This window comes from Neophocaena asiaeorientalis, unplaced genomic scaffold, assembly GCF_003031525.2.
Source record: "Neophocaena asiaeorientalis asiaeorientalis breed wild unplaced genomic scaffold, Neophocaena_asiaeorientalis_V1.1 scaffold426, whole genome shotgun sequence".
Taxonomy (NCBI): domain Eukaryota; kingdom Metazoa; phylum Chordata; class Mammalia; order Artiodactyla; family Phocoenidae; genus Neophocaena; species Neophocaena asiaeorientalis.
Genome location: NW_020185323.1, coordinates 257,990 through 270,957, shown reverse-complemented (window position 1 = coordinate 270,957; position 12,968 = coordinate 257,990). Strand labels below are relative to the sequence as shown.

General features: G+C 38.7%; 1 protein-coding gene across 1 annotated transcript; it reads right to left on the bottom strand.

Annotated features, from left to right (window-relative positions):
* Positions 1-116: 116 nt before the first annotated feature.
* FUNDC1 (FUN14 domain containing 1) lies at positions 117-10,510 on the bottom strand. Its single transcript, XM_024734195.1, has 5 exons — positions 10,345-10,510; positions 9,448-9,604; positions 6,042-6,117; positions 2,305-2,433; positions 117-578 (listed from the first exon to the last, which is right to left on the bottom strand). The coding sequence occupies exons 1-5, from the start codon at positions 10,370-10,372 to the stop codon at positions 501-503; spliced, it is 468 nt and encodes a 155-aa protein (XP_024589963.1). The 5' UTR covers positions 10,373-10,510; the 3' UTR covers positions 117-500.
* Between the last annotated feature and the right edge of the window lie 2,458 nt (positions 10,511-12,968).

Here is a 12,968-nt window from a genome sequence, read left to right as displayed (position 1 = left end):
GGCAAGCCCGGGGGGGGGGCGGCCCACAAAAAAAAAAAAAAAAAAAAAAAAAAAAGTCAGCCCTACTGTTGAAGCTATAATACAAATTTTTAAATTACTGGCACTACACTAAAAAGCACGATGGAGAACATCCTATTTAAATAAAACGAGGATGATACTTCACTGGGGAATATAGCCAACAAATTTTTTTCTCTCTCCATATCTACATCCAACGGTGGTGTTTTATAGGCAAATTTTAAACAGATGCAAGTTTTTAAAAAATAATGAAAGCCATGATTTGCTTAGGAATACTATTATACACAGACCATATAGATTGTTTTATAGCAGATACCAGTCTGCCAAATTTCAGATGGCAAAATGCTAAGCAGTGAGTTTGGTACTGTCCAGCTAGTTGTTTCTTGTCATCCTGGAGAATCTGTCAATGGGTAATGCTGAGACCATCTTGTCACCACCATTTCTCTTCTCAGAGGTGACTCCACTGTGATAGAACATTCATATCCTTAAGATGCAAGGCCTAGCAAAAAGCCTCCCACAAATCCACTGGATATCACAATGTTCTGTTTGACAAATTCTGTTGCCTGAAACAAAGTTTAAAGAAAAATACTCTGAATTGTGCTACAACATGGATGAATCTTGAAAACATTACAGTAAGTGAAATAAGACAGACAAAAAAAGGACAATGTTGTTATAATTTCCACTTATATGAATAGTCAAATTCATCAAGACAGAAAGTAGAACAGAGGTTACCAAGGGCTGGGGAGAGGGGTTGATTGTGGGAATTACTGCTTAATGGTTAGAGTTTCTATTTGGGATGATGAAAAAGTTCTGGAAATGGATAGTGGTAATGGTCACACGAAAGTGTGAATGTACTTAATGCCAGTGAATTGTGCATTTAAAAATAGTTAAAATGGTAAATTTTATGTTATGTATATTTTACCACAATAAGAAAAAGAAAAGATATAAATTCTTAAAAATATTCTTAATTATTAAATCCAGAGCTAAGTATCGTTTTCAGATGTTTTCCTCAATTCAGTAAATATTCAGCAAAAATTCTTGTGTACCTACTATTGTAGGTGCCAACAACCAGACAAGATGCCAGGGCTGTCCGCTACAAACTGAAGGAGCCTAGAGCCCCCAGCCAGGCCCAGTAAACTTCCTGCTTCTGAGATAACAGGCATATGGACAGCAAAATTCTCACAGGTAAAAAGAAATCTCCCTATAAAGCTGGCATAAATGGTCCATTCAGCAAGTTTTTAACGTAGATGATTTAATAAATTCCCACAGCCTATGCACAATGATACTTATAACAGTCAGTTCACTTAGCCAGTAAGAAAAAATGCACAGGATCAAAAAAATAACACCGTGATAAAATGTTTAACCCAAATAAAATCATGAAGATGCAATCAGACAAAGCCAGACTGTATGATACTCTGCCTAGATGTTTCAAAAATGTGTCATGAAAGACAGAAAAACAAAAACAAAAAAACAGACGAGGGGACCATCTAAGATTAAAGCAGACTTCAGAGACATGACAACCAAATGCAATATGTAATTCTTAATCGGGGGGAAAAGATGTAAAAGATATTTTGTGGAAAAATTGTAATATGAACTCTATATTAGGAAATATTATTGTATCATGTTAAGTTTGGGGGATTAATAAGGGTAATGGTAATAGTACAGGAGAATATCCGTACTCTTGGGACATATGTGCTGAAGTATTTAAGAATAAAAAGACCTGATGTCTTAAACAGTTCGGGAAAAAACAAAAAAAAGGGTAAATTTCTCACTCACTCACACACTCACACACACACACACACATACACACACACCAGCAAATGTGGTGAAACATGAACAATTTGATGAATAGGTGAAGGGTATTTGGGTATTCACTGTTTTTGTCTTTCAACTTTTCAACCGATCTGAAATTTTTCAAAATAAAAGTTGGGGGAAGTAAAAGGACAGAATTAAAATAAAGGCAAAGGAGCATTCAATTCAATTCTAAACAGAATATAAGAAGAAAACAGGCAAAATTCACATAAAAACATGAATAAAACTAATATATATATTAATAAAATAAATATATACATCTTCAAACTATTCCACTTCAAAAAAAAGAAAAAGGTAGTTTTAGTTAACAAGTAAAAAAAAAATGAGTGATTTAAATGGTGGCTTGATCCCAAATTTTACTTAATGCTCTAGATATGACCAGAAACACCAATTTTTTTTAAAGAAGATAATCCCTAGTCACATTTTCTACTGAGATTCATTAAAAAAAAAAGGAGCCAAAAATGTACATTGTCTTACTTCTTCTATTATATTGTTGATTTCAGGTGCTGCCTTATTTGCTCGTTTCTTAATCTGTCTTTTTGCTTTGTTTACATCTTTTTCAACTCTCTTCCAGTCGACCTGCACATAGCCACTGTGACTGGCAATCTGCAAAAATGTGATAAAAATGGTTAATTCTAAACCAACTAGGTTGCTAATACGATATATGAACATTTAGATTTCTAGCCTCAGCAAAACAGAGTGGTAATGAAACCAAATGGCAAGTGAAAGCTTTTCCTGGCAATACCTGACATGGCAATTTGGGTCACAGACATGGAGGGGATAATGAACCTTAAGGTCCCTCCCATAGACAGCGACTATAAACCCTGGTTAAAACACAAGGGCTCCAGAATTAACAAAAGGAAGCAGATTTTGAAGAGGAGGTGAAACTTGTAGGAAGAGACCAATGTAAGGTAAGTTGCCCATTTTTTTGGCTTTATCCTGAGGATAAGATGCAGTTGCAGGGTGGCTAAAAGTTCAATAGAAAACATGTCACCTTTCTGGCTTGAAGAACCAGAGGGCAGAGCCCAGGACAATAACAGCTGCCAGAAAGGACACAGCTAGAGAAGGGGAGCCCCAAATCCTATGTGTAAACTCTACCCAAGTTCTGAACCACACATTCATGGGGCATAATGAAGCACTCTGGCTAAGGCTTAAAAAATAAATAAACTGAGGGCTTCCCTGGTGGCGCAGTGGTTGAGAATCCTCCTGCCGATGCAGGGGACAAGGGTTCATGCCCCGGTCTGGGAAGATCCCACATGCCGCGGAGCGGCTGGGCCCGTGAGCCATGGCCACTGAGCCTGCGCGCCTGGAGCCTGTGCTCCACAACGGGAGAGGCCACAACAGTGGGAGGCCTGCGTATCGCAAAAAAAAATAAAAATAAAAATAAAAAATAATAAACTGAGATTTGAGCCACTATCCACCACAGGTGAAATGGAGTTTGCAATTTGAGTCTAACCAAGTTAACTGCCTACTAGAATCAAAACATTAACAAACTTTGGAGGAATAAAACAGAATCCAGATTCTCCACGATGTAACATTCCTAATGCCCAGGGATAAAATACAAAGTTATTTGATATGATAAAACAAGAAAATGTGGCCTAGTCGCAAAAGAAAATCAACAGATGCCAACTCTGAGATGACCCAGATATTGAAATTTACAGGACTTTAAAGCAGTACTGTAACTATGCTCAATGAGGTAAAGGAAACTACAGTTGTAATCAATGAAAAGATAAGAAATCTCATCAGAGATATAGAAAATATAAAAAGAACCAAATGAAAATTCTAGAATTGGAAAATTCTAGAATTGGAAATATAAAAAGAACCAAAAAATTCCAATGAAATAAATTCACTGGATAGCCTTAACGGCAGAAGGTAGATGACACAGAGTCAGTGAACCTGAAGCTAGATCACTAGAAATTACACAATCTGAAAAAAAAGACTGAAAAACTAGATGAACAAAACCTCAGAACATTATCAAAGAGCCCAACATTCATCAATCAGAGTCATGTTCAGAAGGAGAAGAAAGAATAGGAGAAAATATTTCAAAAAATAATGGCCAAAACCTTCCTGAACATGGTTAAAGACATTACTTTACAGATTCCAGAGCTCAGTGAACTCCAGGTAATGATCTAATACATATACAATTATGAAAAAACAAAACTCAGATGATGTGGGGGTTGGGGGGGTGGGGCACACAGACGTTCAATACGTCATAGCTAAATTCCCATATTCCATAACGGGAAGACAACAGTTAATACCTCAAACTGAAAGATAAAGAAATGTCCAATTCACTTGTTTAGGAAAAAGGAAATAAATACCTTAAGAATCAGCTAGTAGTTCAAACTGGTTACCTCAAGGCAGGGAAGAATGGGGAGGTAGCGAGGGAGGCAAAGAACTACCCTAATCTGTAATAAGCATTATACATGTACTTGACCCTCTGAATTATGAGCATGTACAACTCAAAAAAATAAATAAATAAATTGAAAAGATTTATATACCACTGTCTGTTTTAAGATGGCAGTGTGGTAAATATCTACTGGAAAACACCTGAGTTACTAGAAAAGCTTTAAGTTGTCAGCAAACTAATATTTATCTTTAATAAAAATATGGAAGCGAGACTAAATAATAGGTAATTAGCCTAAATGCCATTTGTTTCTTTTTTCTTCTTTGTTTCCTTCTACTGAGTTTTCAAGGTAAGTCATATTTGTGGGAAAAATTGGTTTGATGCTGACAGGTCTCATGCTCTTCTAATCAGTGACTTCAAACAATATGTGGACTAGACACGAAGTAGAAGGTGGCAACAGCAAAACGTGGGTTTGAAGGGTACATATCAAGTGGACTGAAATGGACTTCTGAAAAACTGACATGCAGAGTACACAGAAATGTATAATTCTATCTGTTAACATTTTAGGGAACTCTGCTTTGGTCCAGTACCCTTTTCCACTAAACAGAAATGACAACTGAGTTTTCAAAATAGCTATAGAATTCACTATCTTGATTCTTGATAACTATATAAATATCTTAATTCTTGGTTCTATATAAACCCAAGTCAAAAATCAGCTTAAATAAAATTCTCCTTTGTACAAATACTGGCATATTCATCCAAAGGACTAAATTTTGATATGAACCATATTCCTTTTTACCTCTTACCACAAGTCATAAGCAATTACCCCTAATAATACCACCAACAGAAAAAAAAAAATATATATATATGTATATATTTAAACTGCTTAGTAAACAACTTAAAATCTGTGCTTAACACATATGAATCCAGTCCCTTTGTACTTCAGGTAATGACACTGGTTATTACATGATCAATGGCTTAGGTGCTGAACTCAGATTTTGGTTGCTATGACCATCAATCATTTTTAAAATCTGACAGATTTCTGTATCTTTAAAATTGTTGCTAACATTCATTCCCAGAAATTTTCAATTTTAGGATTTACTATATTTGATCTTCAGGGAATGATATTTTGGGGAAAATATATGCCAAACAGACATGAATGCCAGATAATATCCTGATAAACATCCTCTAACAGCAAAGCATTTTTGAACCTTATACTTAGAGGAACATGAACAAGACTAAAACTTCAAGTCCACCTGCCTCAGAAATAGGATTATGAATGGTTTTTTAAACCCAATTTTCCACTTTCTATATAACTAGTTTTAAAAAACATGTTAGAAATTGCTAACAGCATTTTCCCCTAGGAAGGAAAACTGGCTAGGAAACAGGAAAGAGACTTCTTGAATTTTACATATTGTGTATGAGAGTGTGTGTGAATGTTTTTTTGAATTATATTTTATTTATTTTTTTATACAGCAGGTTCTTGAGAGTGTGTGTGAATTTTAAATATATGTTTTAAATGGTCAGCATGAACAGGTTATGCTATTGATGAAATGTTTATTTTTCCAGGGAGATGCTTCAAGGAAATTAGGTAAATAACAAAAAATGAGATACCTCAAATTTTAACAGTTGTGTTTTTAATAGCTGGGATCAAACTATGCTTAGAAAACCTCAGAAGTATTTAAATTGATGCTTTTCATGACAGATGCCAGCTTTCAAAGCTCATTTTAGTTTTTCCATAAACTGAGGCCTAAAAGAGAAATTCCACCTTCTATTAAAATGGACAGGAGTGAAATGGCTAAACTTGACTTTCTCAGTTCCTAAGGGCTACATATGTAAGCAGAGGCAAGGACCAAAAGCTCTGACATACCTGAAGGAGAAGAAAGCCACCACCTACTGCAGTTGCTGCAAGTTTCCCAACTTTCTGGAACAAAAATCCCGCACACCTTTAATGGAAGAAATGACAAAGGATGAGAACAACCAATGATGTACTAAACTCTCTCCCTCTACTTTTCACTGCTTTCCTAATAAAATCTTAATGTCTTCCCAGTTCTTTTGATCATGCCCCTTACCCGCTCAGAAACCCACAATGTTTCCCGTCAGTTATATAGACTAGTCAAAAGTGCATAATCTAAATTGTCTGAGATGTGCTTCGAAATAAGGGATGGAGAGAAGAAGAGGGGAATTTACAGGAAAAAGACTGGCTACTGAAACTGAATGTTGAGTACTCAGGGGTTCGTTATACTCTTCCTTCTATACTTGTATTAAGTTGAAATTCCTCATAATAAAAGTGCTTAGTTTTGTTTTGGTTTTTTTAATACACTCAAGATGTTCCACACACCTGGCCGACTCTCACTCTACCCAAACCTTCTGCTCCAACCCAGTTTCCAAATATGTCACCACTGTTGCTCAAGCTATTAACCTCTCTCTTTCTAGGGGTTTTTACCTAGCTCTACCTATCTAAAACTTTCCTACACTTTAAGGTCCAGCTGGAGTTCCACCTTCACAACTATACTTCAGCCCATATTTCTCATGGCTTCCTTATCTATTTCTATCTCTATATTAAACCTGTTTTGTCTCATCTATCCTGTAAGGATGTCAACCCATACTTCTTTTTTGATTCTCTCCTTCAGTGAGCTCATTATTCCCTTAAGTATTCCAGACCCAGTACGCAAAAGAATCTCAGATTTCCAACTCCAGCCTTCTGTACTGGGTTGAAGAGTGTCACCCCCGAAATCCATGTCCTTCCTAGAACCTCAGAATGTGACCTTATTTGGAATAAGGTCATTGTAGATGTAGTTAGTTCAGATGAGGCTATACTGGAGTTGGGTGGGCCCCAGATCCAATGTGTCATAGAGATACACAGAGGGAAGACAGCCATGTGACGACAGAGGCAGAATTGGAGTGATATGTCTACAAGTCAAGGAATGCCAGGGATTGCTGGCAACCACCAGAAGACAGGAGAGAAGCATGGAACAAATTCTCCCTGAGCCTCCAGGAAGGAACCAACCCTGTTGACACCTTTCAAATTTCTAGCCTCCAGACCTGTGAGAGAATAAGTTTCTCTCATTTTAAGCTACCTAGTTGTGGTACTTTGTTACAACAGCCTTAGGAAACTAATACACATACACCTTCATAAATGGAAAATTTACATTTCCAATTAAATGATGAGCTTCTCTTGCCACCCAGAACCACATATTCAAAATGTCCCAAAGCAAACATCTTTCCAACCAAACCAGCTGTTGCTAAGGTCCCAATTTGTAAGTGACTGCACCATTCTCTAGGCTTGTTACCTCATGCATCTCAGGCTGCCTTCTTCATTGCCTTTGGGGTCCAACTACTCGAGTACTGCCAAAACATCATTTGATTGTCTTTTGTCTTCTTTCCATCCTCAAGGGCATCACTACCTTGCTTCCAGACCACACTAAGGACACTCTAGCTAATCTTCACACCTCCCATCTCGCCTAGCAGCCACCCATCCTGCTATCAGTTTTAATTTCTTATTATGATCAAGATCCTATAGCTACCTACAGCTAAACATAATCTCCTCAGTTTCCCATTCATGTCCTGAATTGGTCTGAATTATTAACTCGTTAAGTTAACATCTAGTAACCATTCCTCCTTAATGTATGCCACAACAGTACATCAGTTTCATACCCTAAGAAAATTCCAAAAATTTATTACACTGAATCTAAAGTCATTGCAACAAATCACCTGTATAATATTAGAGTCCTATTACACAGCTCCTGGACTGACACCTGGCTACAGTTCAAACATATGGGTCCCTCAGTAAGGGAGACAGCAACAAAGACTCAGAAAAGGGAACAGAGGAGGCAAGCAGCAGCCAGGTCTTAACAATATCCTGGGGAATGTGCTCCACAAGCATGTCTATCCTTTGCTTGACGGCATGAGCCACTAAAATGAGTCTACTAACTTCCCCTCTTCTGTCTCTAGGCTTTCCAAGCAAACTTCTGCCAATCATTGGGCTTCTCACCAAGCTTAGCCTACAAGGAGAAAACACACAGCAATTTAATTCTATTGCTCAATTATTTTTTAGTCTCTTTTAAGGTGGGGCTTTAGGCCTTGACTCACATTAACCCATCACCCATGGCACCAAATTGTGAGCTTATTTAAGCAGAAAGCCAGGCCCTGAATTGTGGGCATCAAGGTACCACTGGCCTGTGAAAAATCATCTGAATAACCAGGGCTCTGACCAGGCATCTCTCTAACTGCAGGCTTTTTTCATAAGCAGCACTAATAAGTACACATCATGAATAAATACTGCACCTCTTTGTCACAGAATCTTCACAGTGAGTGTTTCTACCATAAAATGGCATTTATTAAAAAAAGGCATAAAAGAGTGCACCATTGTTCCAAGGTGCAAGTAAAACACAAATCAAAAAAATCATTTTATACTCAGTTTAAATATGTAAATATTTAAATTAATGTAAGATGAATTTAACTTAGAATCTAAGAAATAAATGATTACTCACAAGTTAAGCACGTACACTAACTTCAGAAATTCTCTAGGGTCATGAACATTTTCAAAATAAAGAGTCAAACTTGTTTCTGACCCTTGTTATTTGGCTAATCTTTTAGTCTAAGAATAACAGAATTATATCTACAGTAGCAATTATATAATCATGTGATCTGAAATGTTAACTGGTTAGGTTAATGCTTATTAACCTCTCCCCCTTAATGTACTCCACAGTATTATTACTGAGTAAGCAATCAGTCCTTTAATTCCAACCAAGACCCAATCTACAACTCTTCTTCAAAGTATTATCATAATCCAAATTAGAATCATCTGTATCATAATCAGTACTTTTTACTGAAAATTTTACACTGCTCTCCACAGGGCTGATAATCCTGGAGACCAGTTTTACTGCGGGAATTCTCACAGGGTTTTCCGGTTGTTAGCACTGAACAAGTAAAAATTATTTACATATAATTAAGTCTTCTATATTTTTCCCTCCTTACCCACTGTCACTGAATCAGATTCACTATGTCTGCGAAATCTGAAATGGGCGAAAATATACAAAGAATCAAAGGAAGGGTGAGGAGGGAACAGTGGAGGGTGGCGGAGGATGATCACCAAAACCCAACAGTCTCTAAGTGTTGATTACACTAATCATACCACAGAGAAAAGCCTCAAGGTACAGCTCTTCTGGGATTAACAGTGTAAAGCCACTGACTGAGCACGTAATTGGCCCAGATACAAAAGGGCAGTAGTCAGGCTCCCAATGAAATTTAACAAAAAAAGATGTTTTTCTCACCAGCCACTCACTCCACCCATTACAATCTGGGTGGCTACTGAGTATTTTTCTACCATAGGTCCGGAACTGTGGCCAAACACTCGATTCCACCAGTGGTGTCTTCTTGCATACTCAGTTAAATCCAACACTTCATAAGAGTCATCATCACTTTCATATTCTTCAAAGCAAAAAATGAAAGCAACAAATTTACAGTCAACCGAAAGTTAAAAATGCCCTGTACATTTTCATCTGTTACAGCTCATTGTTACATTTGGCATACAGCTAAAAACGCCCAGATGGAAACAAAGTTTCTTATACCCAATCCCTGAGACTAGGGCCTTGAGAGTAAAGGGCCATGCATCTCCTTCTCAAAGGCCCAGAGACCGGCCTGGGTGCCGGGGCAACGTCAGTTACGCAGCAGAGGGGTCACCCCTACACCCCAAATCTCAGTAGGGACAGGTCAGAGTTTCACAGCAGGGTCTCCCCCCAATCTCAGCGGGTCAGTTCAAAGTTTCACAGCATGAAAGGTCACCCCCAAATCTCAGGTTCAGGGTCAGTGCAGGGTCCGTTTTCATCAGTGGGAGAAAGAAGGGGGGTCCTCCACTGACGGAACCGGTTAGAGGCCCGACAAGAAGAAATGATTTCAAAACCAAGACTTAAAAAAAACAACAACCAAAAAACATTAGAAGACGGACAGGAACGGCCGGAGGTGAAGGTAAGGCAGGAGGTGGGGCTGTGTTGAGGGCGAGGGTCCTAGAGGGGAGAGCGAGTCTAGTCCGAAGTGGGTGCTCAAAGGGTTGCCTCAAGCAAACAGAGCCCCCAGGAACCCTGGGACAGGGGAAGAAAGACGCACCCCCGAGCCAAGGTCGAGAGCTGTGAGCCGTCTCCAAGATACTACTTCGGGCCCCGGCCGCTCACCTTGGGGAGGGGCGTTCCGGGTCGCCATGATACCGCCGGCGGCCTGTATTGAAGGTGGTCCCAACCCGCCCGCCTCTCCCCGCTACTTTAAGAACCGCTCTAGGCCCAGGTGGAAGTCTATGGTCTCTTTTTTTCCTCCTCCTCCTCCTTTTCCTCCAGGCGCGTAGTTCTGTCCCCGCCCCCTCCTCTAAGCGGAGGGCCTTCCGCGCAAGCGCAGGGCACAGGGGCGTGGGGAAGGGGAGAGGGGAGAGACAGGCTGGATACCAGCCTGCGAGGGTTTGTGGGAATTGTAGTCCGTTGCCCTCCACAAGCCTGGTTTCCCACCCTCCCCCTCTAGAATTTACAGAACCTGAATTTTGGTTATTTTGTTTTAAAGAGCCTCAGGGCTGGAGGGGAGGGGGCGTCACTTGGTGGTTAAATCGGAAACCCGCTTGCTATTTGTAACACTATACCAGAAAGAGGCTTTTAAAAAGAGATAAGAGAAACCCTGTTTCAAACCACACTTTTCAAGCAGTCAAGGGCTCAACTAACGAATGGAAAATTTTTCTAACGCGCTGCAGCTGGGAACTGGAACGTTTTCATCCTCTCCTTCTCCACGCGTTTCCTGCCAGGAACCTGAGGAGGAAGAGGGAGGCCTAAGAACTGACCTGACACGAGTTATTCAAGAGGACATAATTTTTAAGCATCATTTTTATTATTTAAATCTGACAGGAACAAGGGCAAGTTCTTCACCCAGAAGCATCACGAGATTCTGTTGAATGAAAAACCGTGTTGATTGCCAAGCAGCTAACTCAGGTTCACATAAACCAGCCCCCAAACTTGTTTTGAACTTGCATTGCACCCGCATTCGCTGTACAATTAAAACAGCCCTATCAGTATTCCTATTCCGAGAATATGGAGATGAAGGAAAAACAAGAAATTCTGGTAGAGGTTGTATTATTTAAAATACTGACTTACATAATTGCACTTGGCTTTTCAAGTCCTGGTGCTCTAAATGCAAGGGTTGATTCAAGTTCCTCACCCTGTGCCCCCCCAAAATACAATTCTAGGACTGGCTGGAGATGTTAGTCTTCAATTTGCATAAGATTACACGTTTCGGAAACAAAATAACTTTAAGGGTCATAACTTCAGAGATCTTCACTGAAATATTTTTTCCAAGAGTTAACAGGTTTGAGTTTATACACTCCTTCCTCCCCATTGCCTACCCACTCCTAATGAGGTGCTAAAGAATAAGAGAAACGGCAAATGATGGGCCACTGAAACGGAAGAAAGGAGAAAAGAGAAATGAAAAATACAAACTGAAAGAGCAAAATTACAAATTGGAAGAGGGTTGACTGGGCCAATGACATCCAAATGACACTTTCACATACTTATAGCAATATCTGCCAAGTACAAAAAGAAGCCACTTTCCTGTCATGGAAATGGTATTTAGAATCAAACGATTATGGAGAAATGGGGAGAAAATGGAAACAAAACAGTGCTCTTAAGATAACAAAGAATAGACCTTTGTATCCAAAATGCATCCAAAACATGTCCAAAAATGAGTTAAAAGGCAATCATTTCTCTAAAGGACTTAAGGGCTGAGAAGGAACTTTTTAATGCTCTTCCCTTTTTTCTTGCGGTGATATGCCCTTGCCATTACCTCAAGGAAGTTGGTTGTATAATATACTTTTCTAGTGTGAGTTTTTTTCTTTCCCAGTATCGAAAAAGCTGTCATTTTGTTGGCTCAATGACGAGTGGTTTAATGTGTAAATTGTGTACACAGGCTTTAAAAGGTGCTTTGATCCTCCTGATGGGCTCAAGGCGGGTGATTTTTTTTTTAATTCCCACTTTGAATAGTGGGTTTGTTTTTTGTTTTTTGTTTTCTGTTTTTTTCAGTCAGCAGTAATAAACATTTTCATTGTGAACACTGATATCTTAACACTGGTACCAACTGTACCAAAACATAATTCATGTAGCCTTCAGCTTTTCAATGGGTAGTGTTCCAAAAGTTTATGAGTAACTTATTTGAAATAGAAAACATTTTCTATTTACTCCATAATGAAACTATAATGAAACTATTCCTTCCTGATCTCCACTTTTCCTCATTGTCTTTGGAAACCTCATTTGTTAAAAACAATTTAGTCAGAATTGAGAAAACAAAAAGCAGACAAAAAAACGAACAGAAGAACAATTCAGTCCCTGGGCAATCTAACCTCCCCCATTGGCTACAACTAATCCCAACACAATGGAGCCCACTCACCCCACGTTTGCACACTTAAAATGCTGTAAGTGACCTTTCAAAGTACTGAGGTAATCAATTGCTGATGAGAAAAGTGTGGCAAAGTTGATGCTGCATGAACTAGCTTGTTGGAGTGTAAACAGGTAGAAGGTTTTGTAATGTGTATCCACAATTTTAAAGATGCCACTTCAATAATCCCACTAAAGATCAGTGCCGAAAACTATTTAAAGTGTTCTTATGCATAAAGATACTCATTGCAGGGTTGTTGTTTTGTTTTTCATAATGAAAAGGAATAGAAACAATAGGGAAAATGGAAAGTATCCAACAGTAGATGAATAGTTATGGAAATTATGGAATGTTATGTTTAAAAAGACTGTAATAACAGGAAAGTGCTTAAATGAAA